Source organism: Leucoraja erinacea, chromosome 11, assembly GCF_028641065.1.
Source record: "Leucoraja erinacea ecotype New England chromosome 11, Leri_hhj_1, whole genome shotgun sequence".
Lineage (NCBI taxonomy): Eukaryota > Metazoa > Chordata > Chondrichthyes > Rajiformes > Rajidae > Leucoraja > Leucoraja erinaceus.
Window position 1 is genome coordinate 9,116,372 of NC_073387.1, and position 20,856 is coordinate 9,137,227.

Below are 20,856 nucleotides of genomic sequence, written 5' to 3' on the forward strand. Positions count from 1 at the left end.
TTAATCAAATTAACTAACTGGAGGAACAGACATTTCTCCTTCAAAAAATTATCCACACCATTCACCTGTGAACTAAATGAAAATCAAGTCCAGCGAGAGCACACCCAGAGGGAAATCTTGCACTAATAGCCTGTTGTGCTGCTGCGGCAAGAGGAATTTCATTGTTCCGTTTCGGGACTGTTATCCCTCATGCTGCCTTGGCAAAGCCAGCAGCATAAACAAGAGCGAGTCACACCCAGGCTCTCCCTCGCGTCTCCCATCAGGCAAAAGACATAGAAGTGTGAAAATGCACACCTCCAGATTCAGGGAGTTTCTTTTCAGTTATTATCAGGGAACTGAACCATCCTACCATATCTGGATAGCAGTCCTGAACTACTATCTACCCTCGGACTATCTTTGATCAGACTTTACTGGCTTTATCTTGCACTGATCGTTATTCACGTTATTCCCTTAATCACATATCTGTGCACTGTGAATATCTCGACTGTAATCATGTGTTGTCTTCACGCTGACTGGTTAGCGCGCAACAAAAAACGTTTCACTGTACCTCGGTACACATGACATTAAACTAAATTAATATTCCTGAAACTATGAAGAGAATTCTAAGTGAGGCATTGTGGCTGCTGCACAATTCATTCTGATCTCAAAGGTGCTGTGACATGAGTTAATTGATTAAAGAAAAAAAGCACCTTCCTTACATTGCTTGGAAAATTAAACTTTAGTCTTAATGGATCCTAGGTCCATTAAAACCACCAGTGCCCGAGTGAACTAAATCATTTTCTGCTTAAAGAGGCTAAAATGGTATACAAACAGTGATGCTAATATACAAGTACAAAATTAACAATGAATTTTAAATAACATTAAATATCTTACTCATTTTCCTTGTGTAGATATCCTACTTAGCTTCATTTTTTTTAATTTCTCAAATTCTACTTTATAAACAAAAAAAACGCTTTTATTTTTCCTGCTTTTCTCCACCATTGACTTTATTGATGTTCTGCAATTTTTTTTATTCCTCTTTCCCATTGTACTATTTTCTTCAGTGTAATTAACCAAAATGGCCCAACCTATTCTGGCCAATTTCATGTAAATGCAGTGACTTTTTTTTCCATACAAATGTATTCAGCTCAAATTTTAGCCTTGCAATCTTTGTACTAGTTTAAGGAACATGGCTCCAGCATCCACTTTCAACTTTGGCTTGTCCCATACTGAATCAATCAATGTTGTATGTTTTGCATAATTATACTTGCTTGCAGGTCTTTGAGGCTTTATTAAGTTAAATCTTCATGCCGAAGAACACGGTTCGTCCCATTCAACAAAAAAAACTGAATATGATTTTTTTTTCCAATTCCTAAAGAAACTGTTTTTACTCTATTCCAATTAAAACTTAATTGGCACACTTTCCCTATGGACCATCAGAGACTTGAGGGGCCTCTTCCCTAGTCATATAAAAACACGGCTGTGTAGTTTTTTCAATGTTGATTTTGGTATATTAGAATGTTATTATTCACGTTATTTACAACGTACTCTGATTAAATATATCATTTTTGGTAAATCGATTGATAAAACATCACCAGTCCTTCACTCTTAAATATATCACTAGGATTTTTTTTAATAAAAGCGATGTTATTTTAAAAAGTACCTTGGTTGAACCCCTTCTTTCCCCTTCCCAGCTCTCCCTCAGCCCACTGGCTCCACCTCTTCCTTTCCTCTTCCCACCCCCCACATCAGTCTGAAGAAGGGTTTCAACCCGAACGTTTGCCCATTCCCTTCGCTCCATAGATGCTGCCTCACCCACTGAGTTTCTCCAGCATTTTTGTCTACCTTGGCTGAACATGCCGAGTTACCAAAGATAGACAAAATGCTGGAGTAACTCAGCGGGACAGGCAGGATCTCTGGTGAGAAGGAATGGGTGACATTTCGGGTTGGGACCCCTCTTCAGACAAAGGGTCTCGAAACGTCACCCATTCCTACTCTCCACAGACGCTGCCTGTCCCGCTGAGTTACTCCAGCATTTTGTGTCTATCTTCAATTCAAACCATCATCTGCAGTTCTTTCCTACACAATGAGTTACTGTAGTTGGTACAGAAATATATGAGGAAAGAAATATCAAAGCAATGCAGTTCAGAGGATACTGTTATTTATTTTTTAAATACGTGTATTGTAGGTAGAAAAAAAGGATATCTCGAGTTGAAAACGAGCCTTAGAAGATTGTGTTAAACTGTTATGTCAATATATGACAAAACACAAAGTAACACAATGTTACTGGAGAAACTCAATGAGTCAGGCAACATATGATGGAATGGATAGATATTTCAGGTCAGGATTCTTCATCAGACCCGAAATGTCCATTCCCACCCACAGTATGTCTCCTCTAGCAGTGTTTTGCTGCAGATTCCAGCATCCGCAGTCTTCATGGAAATACATACTCCAGTTTTGCATAGTTGACAGTTTGGTGATTGGGTTGTACAAGACAATAGCAGGCCCACGCCTAAAGAACTGGCACAGTCCCCAATACTTCAAACTGTTGTGTTTGCATTCAAACAATAAGCAATGGTTGCTAAGCAACTGAGGTGATTGGTGAGCGGCAGAGCCTGATAACGCCAGAGAAACTGCACCCGTCCTCATCTTTGAAAGCCCAGGGGCACGCTGCTCAGTCATATATTGTGTGTTGGGGGGGGCGGGGGAGGGGGGAGAGAGACAATGGCACCTCACCCATTTTGGTAGAAAAGTAGCTCAAGGCAACTTGACTAAACAATGAAAACTAATTCACTGCTCTTAAAAAGACCAGCAGTTAGATTCATAAAGTAAGATTCAAACAGCACAGAATCAGGACCTTCGGCCTAACTTATCCATGCTAACCAAGATGCTGCATCTATGCTGGTCCCACCTGCCCTCGCCTGGCCCATATATCCCTCTAAACCTTTCCTATCCATATATGGACGGCATGGTAGCACAGCAGTAGAGTTGCTGCCTTACAGCGACCCGGGTTCAATCCTGACTACAGGCGCCGTCTGCAGGGAGTTTGTACATTCACCCCATGAGTTTTCTCCAGATACTTTGTTTTCCTCTCTTACTCCCAAGACGTACTTGATTGTAGGTTAATTGGCTTCGGTAAAGAGTCCCTAGTATGTAGGGTAGAGCTAGTGTACTGGATGATCGTTGATTGGTGCGGACTTGGTGGGCCGAAGGGCCTGTTTCCACGCTGTATCTCTAAACTAAACTACCTGTCCAAATGTCTTTCGAATTATCTGCAATGTACAGAAATCCTGTGATAGTGTGGTTCCTTGTAGTTGCTGTCCTTTAACTAGCAAACAACAGACTTTACATATTAAACATTAATATTGACTGAAATAAAATGACTGAATGAACGTTATAAATAAGCCAAGAGTTGCAGGCAAACTGATGGATGAAGTAACAGAAACTTTTATTCTCCTCTGACCCATTTCCTTCCCATGCTATTTATGGCACTTCAGTGGTGTAATCGTTTAGTTCAGTATTTGGAGATTGCAGGCAATAATTTAGCCGAGGTGAATAACCCCACAAGCATTCAAAGCCAATGACACAAGTGTTGGAACATTGGAAAATTAGAAGTTGCTCAACCCATTACCTCCTCTGGTCGACTGAGCACATGCCCCTCTGGGCCAGTGATCCCCATTTCCAGCACGTGCTTTTGCTCCTGTAAGACAAACAGCCACAAGCAGCTTTAGAACTGATGAACGAGCTTGAATGATCAGAAGGGTTTTTACTAGAAACTGGAACATTGGATTTACTAGATGCACCTGACAAAAAACTTCCCTTCTACTTTTCTCAAACCATGTATGATAACCGATTGCCCAATCAGTGTACAGTGGGCAAGGGATTTCTCAATGTGGAGGGGTCACAAAGGCACCATTTCCCTCCAAAAATGCTGCACTTCACACAACAGGAACAAAAACAAAAAAATGGGATCAAATCTAACATAAGAGCAGCATTGGATGAAACAAAGTCCTAGATGCGAATCCACTGACCTGGGCAATGATGTCTCCATTCTCTGCGTGGACCTGTATGATCGCTCCAAGGTCGCCCACGTACTTGCAGATGTCATAGAGCTGCAAGGCAAATAGAGTAAAAAGTTTCTACCACACTCAGCAAATAATGCAATGTTTATAAAGGCAAAGGTCGTCCACACTGACCCTCCACCTACTGCCACAAGGGCAGGTCATGGCATTCTCGCAGGCCACAGGAAATCAACGGATCAACTTTAGCTCTGCATCTACACTCGCCGCTCTCCCCTCTCCAAATTTATAATAGAGCCCGGGCCAAACATCAATAGCAACAAAATAAAAGCCATCTGTAAGCCTTGGGGCCACTAATCCTCTCTAACATTGACCAAACTCAGCATCACTTAAAGGAACGGATTCACCTTTGCAACTGGTCAGCTGCAAAATAGGCTGTTCACTTGGTTTCCTACACAACCACAGCACTCTCACAACCACCCCTCCAATTTATTGCCTTGCCTCTACGGTAGAGGTACAACTGAATGTAAATGACGAGGTGTGGGACACTATTTATGCATGTCCACTAGCTTACCCAGCCAGTGGAAGCTCAGTCGTTGAATTGAATATTGAAACTATTTTTAGATATCAAAAGGATTAAGGATTGTGGGGATGGTGAAGGAGAATGGCACAGATGTAAAAGACCAGTTGCAAACATCTTGAACAGTGTAGGAACGAGGAGTTAGATGCTCTTAACTCTTGCATCTACACCACTTGATCCACTCAGTGGAATCTCCAATGCCGTCAAAACTTGAAATTATCAGAGCTTGCACGATATATCTCCATGCCTGCAGTTACCAGCACCAGAGACTGGACTGAACGAATTAAGCCAATTAAAGTAACAAATAAAATTTGATTCAGTTCGAACCAAGTGTGTAAACACTTCCGTGTGCTTTAAAATCAATTTACCAAGCAAGTTTTTTTTTTGTTAGAACAGTAGATACAATGTAATCAAGTGCCAGAGATTGTGCATTGCTGAGTTCTCCATTTGAACCCATATTTGCACACCCTGAGGCATCCATATTTGGCAATACCATTAGGCTGTAGCCAACTGAGTTAATAACCACTGAGGCTGAGAATCATGGATGAGGCCTTTTCACAATTTCAGATAAAAGATGAAAGGAGAGCAAGGAACCACGTGGATAGTAACTGAATATTGATAATAGTCTGTGGGAAACCTCTCTAAGGCAAGGATAGAGGGAAGAGAAGTTAAAATAATGTCTGGGCAATACTTCCAAATTCAATCTACACACCTTCCTTAAGGCCCAGGCCCATTTGAGTTTGAGTATCCGCATCTTCCCCAAACTATCAAGAACTCCTCATAGACACAACCTTGGAATGGGCTGGAGTCCACAGAAGGCAAACTACCTTTGATAACCACAAGTACATGTTCTTAAATAAAGCAGCTCTGTGAACTTGCCTGCTGGACGAATCAATGCATATTCAATTGAAAGCAGAATATAACAGTGCAGAATTTACTCTAATTTTTACCTCAGCATTTGACATTTGATATAAATCTTTGTAAGCCATGTAGACAAGGAAGGAATTCACACCTGTTAGAAATAAAAACAAAAAAACAATTTTAAAATACAATGAAATGGGAGGACGAGCAAATATATTACATGGATGGCGGTGGGCATGAAAAACAATTTCTGATTCAATCACATATTGGGACACAAATAATACATTTGCAACTGACTTCATACAGAACACCTGTTGACTCTACGATTAGTTTAATCCATCAGTTTGGCACCACAAGGAGTCTCAGTGTCCCTGTTACATGGACTTTGGTACCCACCCAAAAGCTAACACGAAATCCACTGAAGATCCTACTCTAGCTCCAAGATGTTACTGGATGACAGGCAGCCGGAATGTCCGTCACTTCTTTCAGAAGTAAAAGAGCACATGCTGAACCTGTAATCTGGCAGGTGGTGCAGCAGTAGAGTTGCCGACTACACAAGCCATGCAGCATCCGCGGAAAGAGTCAAAGTTAACATTTCAGGTCAATTACATTTCACCAGAAGGATGAAGGATTGCATTGTCTTTCAGATATTATATTTAGTCTGGGCCTTCATAATCAGCATTCAGAAATCTTAGTCACTCCATTTATGATCTGTTCATCAATTGGGCAGGGACATGAGAAAACTTCTCAGTATGATATGGATAGTCACACAATGAACCATTGTGGGCTGAAGGGCCTATTCTTGTGCTGTACTACTATATGTTCTATCACAATAGTTGTATTCCATTTTGGATAGGTGATTAAACAGAGACATAATCTAATCAGTCTGAAGGCTCTCAACCCGAAACGTCACCCATTCCTTCTCTCCAGAGATGTTGCCTGTCCGCGCTGAGTAACTCCAGCATTTTGTGTCTATCTTCGATTTAAACCAGCATCGGCAGTTCTTTCCTACACACCATCTAACCTCACAGGTAACAAAATAGATCCTTAGAGAGCTTCAAAGAACAAAAGTAAAATGGTAGAAACAAAGAAACGCAGATGCTGGTTTATACCAAAGATTGACACGATGTGCTGGAGTCACGTCAGCACTTTGTGTCTATGTATAAAATAAAATTGGTGTTCATGGAAGTCAGAGACACACAGCAAAGAAACAGGTCCTTCAGCCCATCAAAACCACAGTGACATCAAACAGTCTTTTAAACTAATTCCATTTTATTCTCCCTGCATTTGGTTTATGGAGAATAACATGACTCTGAATACTCTGATCAAGAAGGCTCATCAGCGTCTCTTCTTCCTGAGGAGACTGAAGAAGGTCCATCTGTCTCCTCAGATCCTGGTGAACTTCTACCGCTGCACCATCGAGAGCATCCTTACCAACTGCATCACAGTATGGTATGGGAACTGCTCTGTCTCCGACCGGAAGGCATTGCAGAGGGTGGTGAAAATTGCCCAACGCATCACCGGTTCCACGCTCCCCTCCATTGAGTCTGTCCAAAGCAAGCGCTGTCTGCGGAGGGCGCTCAGCATCGCCAAGGACTGCTCTCACCCCAACCATGGACTGTTTACCCTCCTACCATCCGGGAGGCGCTACAGGTCTCTCCGTTGCCGAACCAGCAGGTCGAGGAACAGCTTCTTTCCGGCGGCTGTCACTCTACTCAACAACGTACCTCAGTGACTGCCAATCACCCCCCCCCCCCCCCCCCCCGGACACTTCTTATTATTTATTCAAATCGTTTGCTATGTCGCTCTTCAAGGGAGATGCTAAATGCATTTCGTCGTCTCTGTACTGTACACTGACAATGACAATTAAAATTGAATCTGAATCTGAACACACCATTCTCCACATTGAACATTGATCTCACAAGTTCTATTTGAATTCCTGATACACTGGCCTTGAGTTCTAACGAATGATGCAATCAGTGCAAAAGATTGCTTGATTTTATTTTAAGCAGAAATCGTGATGCTATAAAGAAGTTCCCATAATGCATCGATTTAAATGTTAAAAACATTGCTCTAAAAGATACCTTGAAAAATTGGTCACATTGCCAGGTCAGATTAATCATAGCCAGCGCCTTCTCATAATTGCATTTAAAATAGCTTCAAGGACAGCAATATGCACTAAGATTGCAAATAAGGATTTTGTTTTAAAAAAAGTTTAAATATCAATGCAACTGAAAAAACATTTGGGAAGCGATTTAAGATGCATTACTATAAGTTTAATATCCAAGGAAGGTGGATTGGAATTGAACTGAAGGGCAGTGCAATAAATTTGCAGCAGTTTGAGCAAACGTAATCAAGGAACAACTTAAGCCAATTTTCTTTATTCACAAACAAATAATACATTTTAGAATACTGCAAAAATGACAGTATGGTTTGGGGGAGATTGTGTTGGCTAATGTGTTTGGACTAAAACCAGACTCTATATAGAGAGGGTAAGATTAGACCTCCTAAAAATTGGCAGAGATCTGGATTAATGGTTGCCAGAAATGAACAATGTTCTCAGTAAAAACACAAATTAAGTATTCTATTAGTTTTACAACACTGTGTAATTCTAGACTGATACCTGCATATCATCTAACATTTAATAGAACCCATGCGTGTAAATTAAAGCATTATATTTATTAAAAAATAAAATTTCCTCACTCGCAGGAAGACAATGCCAGAAGGCTCGGATATATTTTATTGAAGTGCTGCAGAGCAAAATTCTTTCCAAATCCATTACATAAATAAGTAATATTTTCCATTTCCATTTCCATTTGAACGAGACACATTCTGCACCGCCTTCAATTCACATTGAATAATTCATGGTGGGGGTAATTATTCTGTAAGTGCTACCATCTGTGGTCAGCCTTGAGAACATTAGTATCATCCAAACCTGACTGCAACACTCACAGGACCTTCAATAGAAGGTGAGGGGAGAGCGTATAGAGATACCTGCGGACACACCAGATCAAAACACAGGGCCCCGAGGCACAATCCCTCAGACATTAATACAAAGTTAATGCTTATATGTCCATTCAGGGGTGGTGCACTATTGGCAGCTCAGCCAACAGTCTGTTTATTTTTTGTCTTTTTAAAACATTTTTAGTGTGTTAAAAGTTAGTGTAAATGTTCACCGGTTTGTTTTATGTGGGGGGAGGGGGAAACGTTGTCCGTTTCTTACCTTGCCGAAGATGCGATTAATTTTTGGATCGCATCGACCTTGGGCCCCACCGCGGAGGTGTGGACTTACATCGGAGTTGATCCCTAGCCTGCGGACTTTACACCGGGAGCTCGCAGTCTCGGGAAAGGCCGTGGATGTCGGAGCTCCAATGGTTCGACCAGCAAGGTTCGAGGTTCAATCTGGCCGGGGGGGGGGAGCTGACATTCCCCCCCCCCCCCCCCCCGATGCAGGAGCAGATCGCCTCGACGTGGAGGGCCAAAACACCGCCAGTTACAGGAGTCAAGATCATCCCGTCAACGGAGGGCTCGAAGTCCCTGACCGCAGGAGAGCAAAGAGGAGATTTGAACTTTTTTTCACCTTCCATCACAGTGAGGAATGTGGAGGAGTCACTGGGGCTGATGTTTATGTTAAAATGTATTTTGTGTTCCGTTGCTTTTTATTTGTATGACTGACTTGGCAAATGAAATTCCTCGTATGTTGCAAAATATACTTGGCTAATTGAGTATTATTGTGATTGTGATGCTCGGTTCTATAGTTCAAAGGGCAAAGCAGGAATACCTGATACACTGGCCTTTAACCGAAGTCTGTCTCTCTCCGCCCCTCCCGCACCCTAGTTGTCCTGCCAGTTCCACTTTGCATCCGTACATTCCTTGGTTATCACAGTTGTACAGTTTGATAGCCACATGCAAAAAGGTGGTATTTTGTACTGCATTTGGTGAAACCAGTCTATAATATTGTTCACGTCTGCTAAAGTTTTGCTTTCCTTAACGCATGGAAACCAAACTTTCAATGAAGGTTCAAGGAATAATAGGTGCTACCCCATGCATCAGCTGCTTGAAACAAGAGGAATGAGAAAACACAATGGCTGTGCAAGGAGAAACAGGTAAAATCTCACATCGAAGAGCCCTCATCAGAAGCGTTGCATACTTGAAATTGCTCACAACTCTGGGCTTTTTATAAATAAATATAGAAAATGCAGAAGCACTCAGCAGGTCTGGTACCATTATCTAAAGAGGAACAATCAATGTTTCAGGTTGTGATACTCTGTCAGAACCCGTTTTTAAATTTTATTTCCTGCATTTGTTTTTGGTTTATTTTTACCCATAGTTTAAATGCACCAGGCCTCAAATTATCCAGCTCATTTTTTCAGTGCATCTGATTTATAATAAATGCAATGATTGTCAGGTGCGATTTCCTCATTGAACACAAACAACAATGTTGGTACTAAACCTGGACAGGTAGTTCTGTTCTAATGCAAAGACTCCATTCGCAAGAAACTATATTACAGAAAATAGTGTTACAAAAACAATTGCGTCTCAAGGGGGAAAGGAGGTTTGGGGCTAGAAAGTTTCAGACTCACAATAACAATTTCTTATTATCCACCACAGGCTTTTCAAACAAAGATCCTTTTAATAGCTATGAAGTTTATTTCTGTTATTGCAAGCTAGAAATTCTAAAGGCTGAATGTTGAGTTATTTAAGAGTACAGTTGCACAAATGTCAACTAAGCGATTGTTTGTCCATTTCAATGGCCACCGGCAGTGAAACTGACACTGTTCTGAAGAGTCGATTGTGTGCTGTTACTGAGGGGGTAGGTGGTTTTTTTTTTCCCCTGGACTGTTTTTTTTCCACAGACAGCTTTTTTTCTACTTGTCAACTTCCAATGTAATTTTTAAAGGGATATTTAGTTCTAAACAACAATTGCATAATAAGCATTCAGCCCCCATTAATACATAGTTCCCTAATCCATCCAATCCATTATATTCAATTTGCAATAGAGAAATGTGTGTTATAGCAGAGAGCAGAACTACTCGTACCCAAAATTACATCTGTTTTAAAACCTGTTTGCCTCCCCATGTTCCTGTTCGCACCGACCCCACACCAACTTGCTATGGCAGTTGCCAGGAACCAGCTATTGTGCAGCATTTTACAATTAAATTGCTAGTGTTAGTTTTAACATTCCGAGACATATTTAAGAAATGTTACAATTTCAGAAAGGATAAAAGTGATTCAGCTGCCGGAAAAAGAAAATTAGGCAGGGTATAAAACAGAGTTCCAATTCAAAACTGGCTGGTTTGTGCTTCTGCCAAGGGCCAATTTCACTCCAAGGAATTCAAACGGCAGCAGGCAATTTATCTAATAAAATGGAATATGACAGGCGTTCTCTGGTTGAACCCTGTGTTCATTGCACTAATGGAGCGACCTGCAACTCAAAGTCAAGGCAAGAAAAAATCTACAATAAAAGTCCAACATTTAACAATGGACATTCAGTGGGCGTATAACTACCCACAGAGTCCACAGCACACGTTCATTTGAACACACGCAGGAGACATCAGCAACACAAAGTGAAAGCAGGTTTATCAGGATCCGAGACATTACTACAAAGAGGAGAACAATCAGATATGTGACACAAACCTTAATGGCAAGTGGTGGCTTTACATTACAATGCCACATCAAGTTAATATATTTACAACTTTCCCATATTTCTGTATCCACTGTGCTCTTGGCAAAGCGCAGGTGTTAACTGCTGTTAAAATTATAAACTAGCCAGGTTTCAGATCTGACTTTAATGCAACTTCACCCCGACTCTCATTTGAACATCACATGTTGACTCTGGAGTGTCAGCAGAAACACGCTTGATTTTACACTTTAATATTTTCCTGAATATTGCTCGTTAAGATTTAGTTCAGTTTAGTTTTGAGATACAGCATGGAAACAGGCCCTTTGGTCCATCGAGTCCGCACTGACCAGCGATCCCTGCCTACACTATCCTACACACACACACACGGGACAATTTAAGGTGTTACCAAAACCAATTAACCTACAAACCCGTACGTCTTTGGAGTGTGGGAGGAAACCGAAGCAAACGGAAAAAACCCACATGGTCATGGGGAAATCATACAAACTCTGAACAGACAGCACCTGTAGTCAGGATCGAACCCAGGTCTCTGGCGTTGTAAGGCAGCAGCTCTACCACTGCGCCACCGTGTTGACCTTGGTCAATGTTCATTTTTCTCTCTAATTTTCACAATTGTCATTTCTAGACTTATATACCTCCACTACTTCACCAATGTCCTGTGTCCTCATCTCTGACCTTCTGAGTGGAGTCAGTACAGTAGCCGCCGTGTGCGTTGAGCTTCTCCCTTGCTTCTCCACCTTTGTGCCCGACATAAACCTTGCCCTATTCTCCTCCTCTTTCCCTTCGAAATTTTTGCTAGTCAAAACTCAACTGTGTTCCAAGTCTTCACTACTTTAAATTTTAAACAAGAGTAAATCCCATTATGAGCTTGAATGAGCATGGTGTCGTCATACAACTTAGGGGAAATATATGTGGAGTGCTGGACCATCCTAGCCCACTCTGCCTACATTGCGCCACCCAAATGGTCCCAATCCTCTTGAGGCCCTGTATTCGAGCTCTCTTTTCCCAGGTACAGATTGTTCCGCCATAACATTTATATAAAATTATGAGAGGTATAGATAGGGTAGACAGTCAGAATCTTTTTCACAGGATGGAAAAAAAAAATTATCAGAGGGCATAGGTGAGGGGACAAAGTTTAAAGGAGATGCGCAGGGCAAGTTGTCTTTTATACACAGATTGTGGCAAGTGCCTGGAATGTGTTGCAGAAGATGGTGTTTGAAGGCAGATATGTCGGTGGGATTTAAAAATACTTTTGAATAGGCATATGGATATGCAGAGAATCAAGGGATATGGCTTTGTGCAGGTAGATGAGTGAAGGTCTTGGCATCATGTTTAGCACCAACATTGTGGGCTGAAGGGCCTGTTCTTGTATGTTCTCTTTAGAATTTAGGAGATTGAGAGGGGATCTTATAGAAACTTACAAAATTCTTAAGGGGTTGGACAGGCTAGATGCAGGAAGATTGTTTCCCGATGTTGGGGAAGTCCAGGACAAGGGGTCACAGCTAAAGGATAAGGGGGAAATCCTTTAAAACCGAGATGAGAAGAACTTTTTTCACACAGAGAGTGGTGAATCTCTGGAACTCTCTGCCACAGAGGGTAGTTGAGGCCAGTTCATTGGCTATATTTAAGAGGCAGTTAGATGTGGCCCTTGTGGCTAAGGGGATCAGAGGGTATGGAGAGAAGGCAGGTACGGGATACTGAGTTGGATGATCAACCATGATCATATTGAATGGCCGTGCAGGCTCGAAGGGCCGAATGGCCTACTCCTGCACCTAATTTCTATGTTTTCTATGTTTGTGCTGTACTCTTACATATTCTATCACATTAGTTGTATTCCTAAGAATATGTTAGAAAAACCAATGTGGGTGGGGATTAGAGGCTTGAATGTTTCAGACACAATAACAGTTCTTTTTCCCTACAGGATTTTTTAAAGGATCTTTGTCATAGCTTTTAAGTATATTTTTGTCACTGCATGTTAAAAATACCAAAGGTTGTATGTTACATTGTACACAAGTGAATCTTTACACATGGGTCATTAAAACAAATTGCTTGTCAATTTTAATCGCTAGCAGTGAAACTGATGGGCTGTGTTCTTAAGAGACAATGATACCTGATTACTGCGGGAGACTGTATGGGAATATTATTTCCCCAGACTATCTAATTTGAAAGACAGTTTTTTTCTGCTCGTTAATTTCCCAAGTAACTTTTCAATAATTCTCTAGTTTCCAATCAAAATTGTGTCATAACCAATTGAGTCCGCATAACACAAATTGTGTTTCATAATTCAATATAAGGAAACACACGTTATAGCAGAACTGCCTGGCGTCCGTCGCTTTCTTTTGAAAGTTACAATTGAAACTGCTTTTCTGCCCTTTCAGTGTTCTACAGAAATACAGCAAAGAAATACAGGCCCTTCAGTCCACTGACTCCATACAAACCATTAAACACATTTACACTAATTATAAATTAACTCCTTTTTATTTTCCCCCATATTCTCACCAATTCACTCCAGATTCTCCCCCTCACCACTTGGGGCAATTGACAACAACCAATTAACCTGCCCTGGCCAAAGCCTATCAGTAGTGCAGGGTTGACTCTAACAGCGATGGCACACACTGATTAACTGGCACAGTGGCACGATTAGCAGAGCTGCTGCATCCCAGTCCCAATGACCCAGGATCAATCCCAACCTCCACTCCCACCAGTGCGGCGTTTTCACCTTCTCCGTGATTGTGTGAGCATGCAGATCGCTAGGTTAATTACTGAATCCAGTGTAGTGTCAGCATGGACTGGATGGGCCAAAGGGCTTGTTTCCCAGTTGTATGACTATGAACTACTCACCTCCTCAGTAATTGTGTCAGATAATGATCTTGCATGTTTGCAATAATCGCTGTCTCCCTTATCAGTCTGAACAACTTCTCCCATCAAATCAGTGGAGGACAGAAGATTTGACAGAGTCCACAGCAACTAGTTTGTAATCCAATGTTTGCTATTGGAAGAGTTACTGACAACATCCCCTCATAATTCTCAGTAGCCTGCTCAAAGGACCTGGGGATACTTGGGTCATCCAACTGTATGGAGTACAGTGCATTGAAATAGAAAGTCAAACATCTGCTGCTGAAACGTAGTTAACTCCAAAGAAAAAGGCTCAGAATATCATTAATATCAACACCCTCCCAGTGCAGTTAGAGGGTGAATTATTACACAATATAATAGTGATGTATTATTGCCAGAAGGAAGTTCAGGTTCCAATCCCCAATCTTAGCTCAGTTGGGGTGTCAGTTCAGGATGGAACGAGCCCTTTTCATGAAGACCATCAGAGGAGGAATAAAAGAGTGAAACAAAGCAGAAAGTAGTGATCAAAGTGTGAGAGTGCATTATGTGGAAAATAGACCATCTAAATAGAAGTGAATGGACACAAACGAGAATTGGGGGAGATATAGAAAAATAGTGAAAGGTTTGTGTTCGCAGTTAACCAAGGTGAAATGGTAAGATTAAATAGAGCAAGATTAGAATGCACAAAACATGGGAGGGAGAAAATGGATGGCAAAGCTGATTCTCTTTTCAAGATGGGGATAGGCAGAATGAAGAGCTGATTGCGTTAACATGGGCATCGGATCAGTTTTACACAAGAGTCTTTAAATGCTGATTTCTTCTCCCACCCCTTCGAGTGGGTGATGCAGCATAGTCGCAGCAGAGAGGACATACGCAGCTATACGCTGCTCTTGGGTGTGCCACCCATGGGGGAACTGCGTTACACTTCAAGGGACTTTCAAAACGACTCCATGCACCCTTTGGGATCAGTAGCATTGAAGCTAATTAAACAAGTTTCTGACATGTTCACAAGGTGCGTAGACATTGATCAAGAGGGTACCTGGACCCCTTTTCTTCTTTAGCTCACCAAGACCTAGGTTCGTTCCAGTGAGGTGATGCAGGTCAGGCACATGAATGGGGCATGAGTATAGGAGCAGCAGGACTACTGCAGTTGTACAGGGTCTTGGTGAAACCACACCTGGAGTATTGCGTACAGTTTTGGTCTCCAAATCTGAGGAAGGACATTATTGCCATAGAAGGAATGCAGAGACGGTTCACCAGACTGATTCCTGGGATGGCAGGACTGTCTTATGAAGAAAGACTGGATGACTTGGTCAACTCTCTAGAATTTAGAAGATTGAGAGGGGATCTTATAGAAAACTTGAAATCTTAAGGGGTTGGACACACACTTCAAGTCCAGGAAAGCTTCAAATCTTTTAGGGGGAAATCCTTTCCATGCACACTTTTTGGGCATTTGGAACTCTCTGCAGGGCATTGAGAGTGCATTAATATATGTAAAAGTTTTCTGCCCTTGTTCACAAGGGGTGGGGTATGGAGAGAGGCATTTAACAAGATTGGATATACCATGCATATTGAATGGCCCCTTCGAATGGCCTACTGCTGCACCTACAGGTTTCTATTTAGGGAGGTGAAACTTATATCCTTAAGTTCAAGTGTAGGAAGGAACTGCAGATGCTGGTTTACACTGAAGATAAACACAAAATGCTGGAGTAACTCAGCGAGTCAGGCAACATCTCTGGAGAAAAAGAATTGTTGACATTTCAGGTAGACACCAGTCTTCAAACAGAATTCTTTTAGGACCTGCATTTCTAGATGACTAGCAGAACCCACCAATAAATGAAAATAAAGAAACGCAAATGCTGGAAATCTGAAATATAAGAAGAAAAAGTGCAGCTTGTGGAGCTTAGACTGATTATTAATGGCCTGAGTCGGGTGTCTACAACTGGAAGGGGTAGGTTTATAGCAAGAGCTGGAGAAATTGGAGGAAGATTTTTTCCCCCATCCGGGTGAATGAAATCTGAAACATTGCCAGAGGAGATGGAGGCAAAGAGATCACAACATTTAAGTGTGCGTATGAGCACTTAAAATCCTTTGGCGTAGAAGGCTATAGACTGGAAAGCGTGATTGAAAGATTCTTGATGGCCAGCATTCACTGTGGACCAAAAGAACTGTGTCCACACTGTACGGACTACAAATCTAAACCTGGGAGATCAACTTCACCTCCACACATGCTTGAACATTTTAACCAGATTGAATGCATATCCTGTAATCTTATAACTGGAACATGCCTATCCTTTCCCTAAACTTGTGCCCCACAGGGCAATTACCTTTCACCTATCATCTCAGCCCTTTCTAAATGCCCTTTCAGAAAAGTAGTTCAGTCCAATTGTTCACCTTTTAAATGGAATTAGAAATACCGGAGATCATTTTCCCTTTTGCTGTACAAACATCCCTAGAAGATGCACAGTAGTGGAGTGGTGGTTATGCAGTCTAACATTTAATGTAATCCAATGTTCACTCTGGGAGAATCTAAAAAATACAGAACAAACACTAAACACCTTGAAAAGAAAATCTTCATCAACACGGAAGCTCGCTCGAAGCGTGCCTGGAGTGAACTCAATGCAAGGTGTAAGAAGTGAAAAGATCATCGTTGGAACTCTCTATGCAAAGCAAGGCCCTGAGGCTGGAGCGACTACCAATCTCATCAAGAAACCAAATGGAACAAAAGAAAACAACCTTTGGGACATGCAATTGCTGTTGAACTAGATTTGCAAAGTTCTTTAAAGTTTGTTTCAAGTTGAGGTTGATCAGCAGAAAGCATCAAAGCAGATTAACATCACCTCAATAAGCCTCGGAAGTTTTAATTGTATTAAAAGTTAATGCAGGATAAAAGGTACTCTAATGGTCTGCTTTCAATGTGAAGAGCATTTTTTTTAATTCAGTTGAGTTACAGCCGCTCATACAAAGATATTCAAAATGGCATCTTATCAAAGAAGGTCTCCCATCCCTTCTCTCCAGAGATGCTGCCTGTCCCGCTGAGTTACTCCAGCTTTTTGTGTCTATTTTCGGTTTGAACCAGCACCTGCAGTTCCTTCCTACACAAAGGAGCAAACTACCTAGCTTTGCTACAACCTTTGACAGCAGGTTCCCCTTGTTTAGATTTGAACAGTATTCACCATCTCCTCTGGCATACAAGGAACAAGGATTCATTATATTCAGCTGGGCTGCTCTTCAGAAACTTGGAGGCAAAGAAGGAGAGGAAAGAACAACACCAGACACTCTGACCTTATAGATTCTTAAAATCCCCAAAGTGTCTTTACCAATCTGTTTAAAGACTTACGACAGCAAAAATAATATTTCTGCAGTGAGCCTCATGGCTCTGATGTCAGTCAGAAGGTGAACAAACAAAGTTACGAGCTCTAAATCTGCCATGCACCAGAAATATGGAAGAATTATTACTCTGGAGCCAGGATGGCCCATTTATTATCACTACAGGGTCCTACTAAAATCTCAGCGTGCTGTACGGGGTTGTGTACTGTGGGCTACTCATTTTGGAGTTCCCTGTTGCTAGGAAAAGTGTGCTTTTTGATTAAAAATGTGTTGCCATGGCAATTTATCTTTTGTTGTCCTCCAACAGAACTAATCAGTCCCAGAGTTCAGGAGGCTGCAATTTCCCTGGAGTAAAATTACAATGTTGGGAATTATGAATGGAAAACTCTCCAGAAACAAGCTGGAGAATACGACAGAATCTAATGGCTGGATTCTTGGGAATGAACCGCACCTCGATCCAAAGGAGCATTGCCAAAGCTTAGGTTCCATATGTACTCTGACAAAATGGTACCAAGTTCGACAAGTGTTCCTCTGTTTGTACCATCATGTACATTTTCTGCTCAAGGGACACAATGGCCACAAATCACCTGTTCACTTAATAGCATGAACAACAGCGGCAAGGTGGCCCAGCGATAGAGTTGCTGCCTTATGGGCCTGTCCCACATAGGCAATGTTTCAGGCGACTGCTGACCACTGTCAAGTTGCTGGCAGTCGCCTAAAAAAACCGGCAACTGGAACGGCGACTGTCAGAGTGGAACACACACACGCACACACATCACAGGCGGGGGACAGGGCAAGCATGGGGAGCGCTGTCTGAAATTCACATGGTGCAAAGCCCAGGTGATAGACACACCATGCGAAGAACAGGAAAGTTGGCGCAGCAATTAAGACAGCTTAAGCAGTGTGCAGTAAGTCCTTTAAAAGGGGGGGAGAGAAGGAGTGGAGACAACTTTTAAGAAGCCAGAGATACACGGCTGTGAAGTTCAACGGACATTTAACATTACCGGTCGGTTATCCTTGGTTCTGAAAACTACTGCTTACGTTTTTTTCCCCCCCAATGAGCCAATAAAATTCACCTGTCAGCACCGGCTACATCCTCCTGGCAACCCACTAGGACCTCCTGGTGACCCTACGGCACGAGAATTCTCGCCACTCTCCTTGGCGGCTTCATTCTAGTGACTAGAATGAGACCGCGACTAGTTCCCAGAATGCGGGAACTCCTCAGGACCTCCTCACGAAGGCGACTCCCCGGCAACCACCCGCGAACATGTGGTGACTGCATAGTCTCCTGCTGTCGCTTAAAAAGTTGCTTAAGTGGCACAGGCCCATTACAGCGCTTGCAGCGCCAGAGATCCGGGTTCGATCCCGCCTATGGGTGCTGTCTGTACGGAGTTTGCACATTCTCTGCGACCACGTGGGTTTTCACCGAGATCTTCGGTTTCCTCTCCCACCCCAAAGATGTGCAGGTTTGTAGATTAATTGGCTTGATATGTGTAAATTGTCCCTAGTATGTGTAGGCTTGTACACTTGTGTTAATGTGCGGGGATCGATGATCGGTGCAGACTCGGCGGGCCAAAGACAGGGCTGCCAAGTTTTGTCAGAGCATTTCAGTATTCTAGTACCTGAAAATCTGTATTTTGCTGAGGAAATCAGTATTTTTACGCGGTGCCATTTTGGTGAAAATGTTTTTTTATGTGCAGTCATATCCATGTAAGAGTACAAGAATGCATAACTTTGCTACCAATTGACATGTCTTCTACGCACCTTACTTAGCAATGCATTCATTGCCATCTCTTTGTATATTGCTGTTTGAACGGCTGCTTCCTGCTTTTAGCACCAGATGATGTAGAAGCCATTTTGGAAGTCACCCTCTCTCTCTCTCCCTCGCTCCCTCCTTCCTCTCTCCCTCCTTCCCACTCTGCATCCCTCTCACCCTCCCTCCCTCTATTCCTTCCTCTCCCCCTTGAGCCCACCCACCGTTCTGTAAAACCAAGGCCAATCCCAATGTAACTGCAACCCCACTGACAACCTTTCACCACTAGGCTTATCCAGAATTCTACCACTGTCTGAAAAATAATCAAAGGCTCAACTACCACTGAGAAAGAGAATTCCAAAGACTCATCGTTATACGAGAATTTTCCTGAACAGTTTGTGAAAGTTTAAAGCCCATAGCACTCCAGCCAGTAGCGCTATGTTTAGAATCCATAGCGCTGTAGCCGACAGCTCTTCGTTTAAATTCCCACGCGGTAAACTGACAGCATTCTGTTTAAACCTGGAGCAGGACAGGCAGTGACTCTGGAGAGAAGGAATGGGTGACGTTTCTGGTCGAGATCCTTCTTCAGACTGAACTGAACTCCATATTTAAAATCCGTATTTAACGCAAAATCGTACATCCGTAATTCTAATAATATTTCTGTGCAAAATACGTACTACTTGGCAGCTCTTCGAAGAGCCCATTTCCGCATTGTATCTCTAAACTAAACAATATAGTATTTGTTGAGAAGCAAAAAAAAGTGGGAGAAAACCTGAAGTGGAGCAGCCCGTTTCTATGACCCTGGTTTTCCCCACATCGTCACCAAGGCTCTCAAGACCTGCTTTAAAGTCAAAAACGTCCATCGAGCACGCTAGATTGCTGAAGGTATTCAACCTATGAATGATGCAACAGCCTAGAGCAACATTATAGCTATACAACAAATTCAAACTTAGAAGAACCACTAAAGATTTATTGGTTGATCTTGGAAGTTCATAAACAAATTATTTCCAGGCCATATCCTTTCTCACGTCTCAATAATGTCTCCCTACAACTCAGCTCAACAAAAGACCCTAATACAAAATGTCGTGGTCCATTGCATGTTCCACGTCTTGCCTGACTAGTTTGATTCCTCCAGTACTTTGTGTCTTGCTGAAGATTCCAGCATCTGCAGTTCCTCGAGTCTCCTTTGATTTCTTGCCCAGTTTGTGTTGGAAGTTGTTTTCTAAAAAACTGCAAATGTGCAAACTACAATATGTTCCAAGCTTCAGGTCATGCTTTACACAACTGCCACAAGTCCCAACCATGGAGTTGGCAAGGGAACATAAGGTTACTAAGAGATAGATGTAAATGCAATATTGGGGTCAATCAGGTATGATTTCATTAAACGATGAAACAGCTTGAGTGGCCTATTCTTGGCCCTACATTTGTATCAATGCCAATTCTGGTCAACATAAATCAATCTTGGTTTTTCAACAGCTAAACATCCAATTCAGGCTGCATTGATGTGCTTCCAAATATATTATGACTTTAATGTCTATTAGGAAGATGGGTGCACACAACCAGCATGCATCATTATGTGCAGACTTTCATTGCAAAGTTGTGTTTTGACTCTTAAGACAAAGACCTGCTTGCACCTGATACCAACAGTGAAGCGTTCCTGCGGGAACTTCACCCCAGGGACCCTCGTTTAGAAGCCATGACGTGGCTCCAATCTACGTTCTTTGGGGAGATGCAACAACATCACCCATGGCAATTCAATTAAGTGACATGAATCATCGACTGAGGCCAATCACTGGAACTGCTGGAGAACAAAGCAACCAAGTCAGAATGAGTCAATTGCATTGTTTTTCAAACCCAA

General features: G+C 42.2%; 1 protein-coding gene across 1 annotated transcript in view; it reads right to left on the minus strand.

Annotated features, from left to right (window-relative positions):
- Positions 1-20,856, minus strand: part of LOC129701888 (dihydropyrimidinase-related protein 3-like) — a 202,377-nt gene that overhangs the window by 79,844 nt on the left and 101,677 nt on the right. The window contains exons 6-10 of the mRNA XM_055643375.1: positions 10,948-11,039; positions 9,481-9,669; positions 5,529-5,759; positions 4,011-4,091; positions 3,611-3,679 (exon numbers count right to left, since the gene is read on the minus strand). Of these exons, the coding sequence (XP_055499350.1) occupies positions 3,611-3,679; positions 4,011-4,091; positions 5,529-5,759; positions 9,481-9,669; positions 10,948-11,039 (662 nt within the window). The remainder of the gene's footprint in view (positions 1-3,610; positions 3,680-4,010; positions 4,092-5,528; positions 5,760-9,480; positions 9,670-10,947; positions 11,040-20,856) is intronic.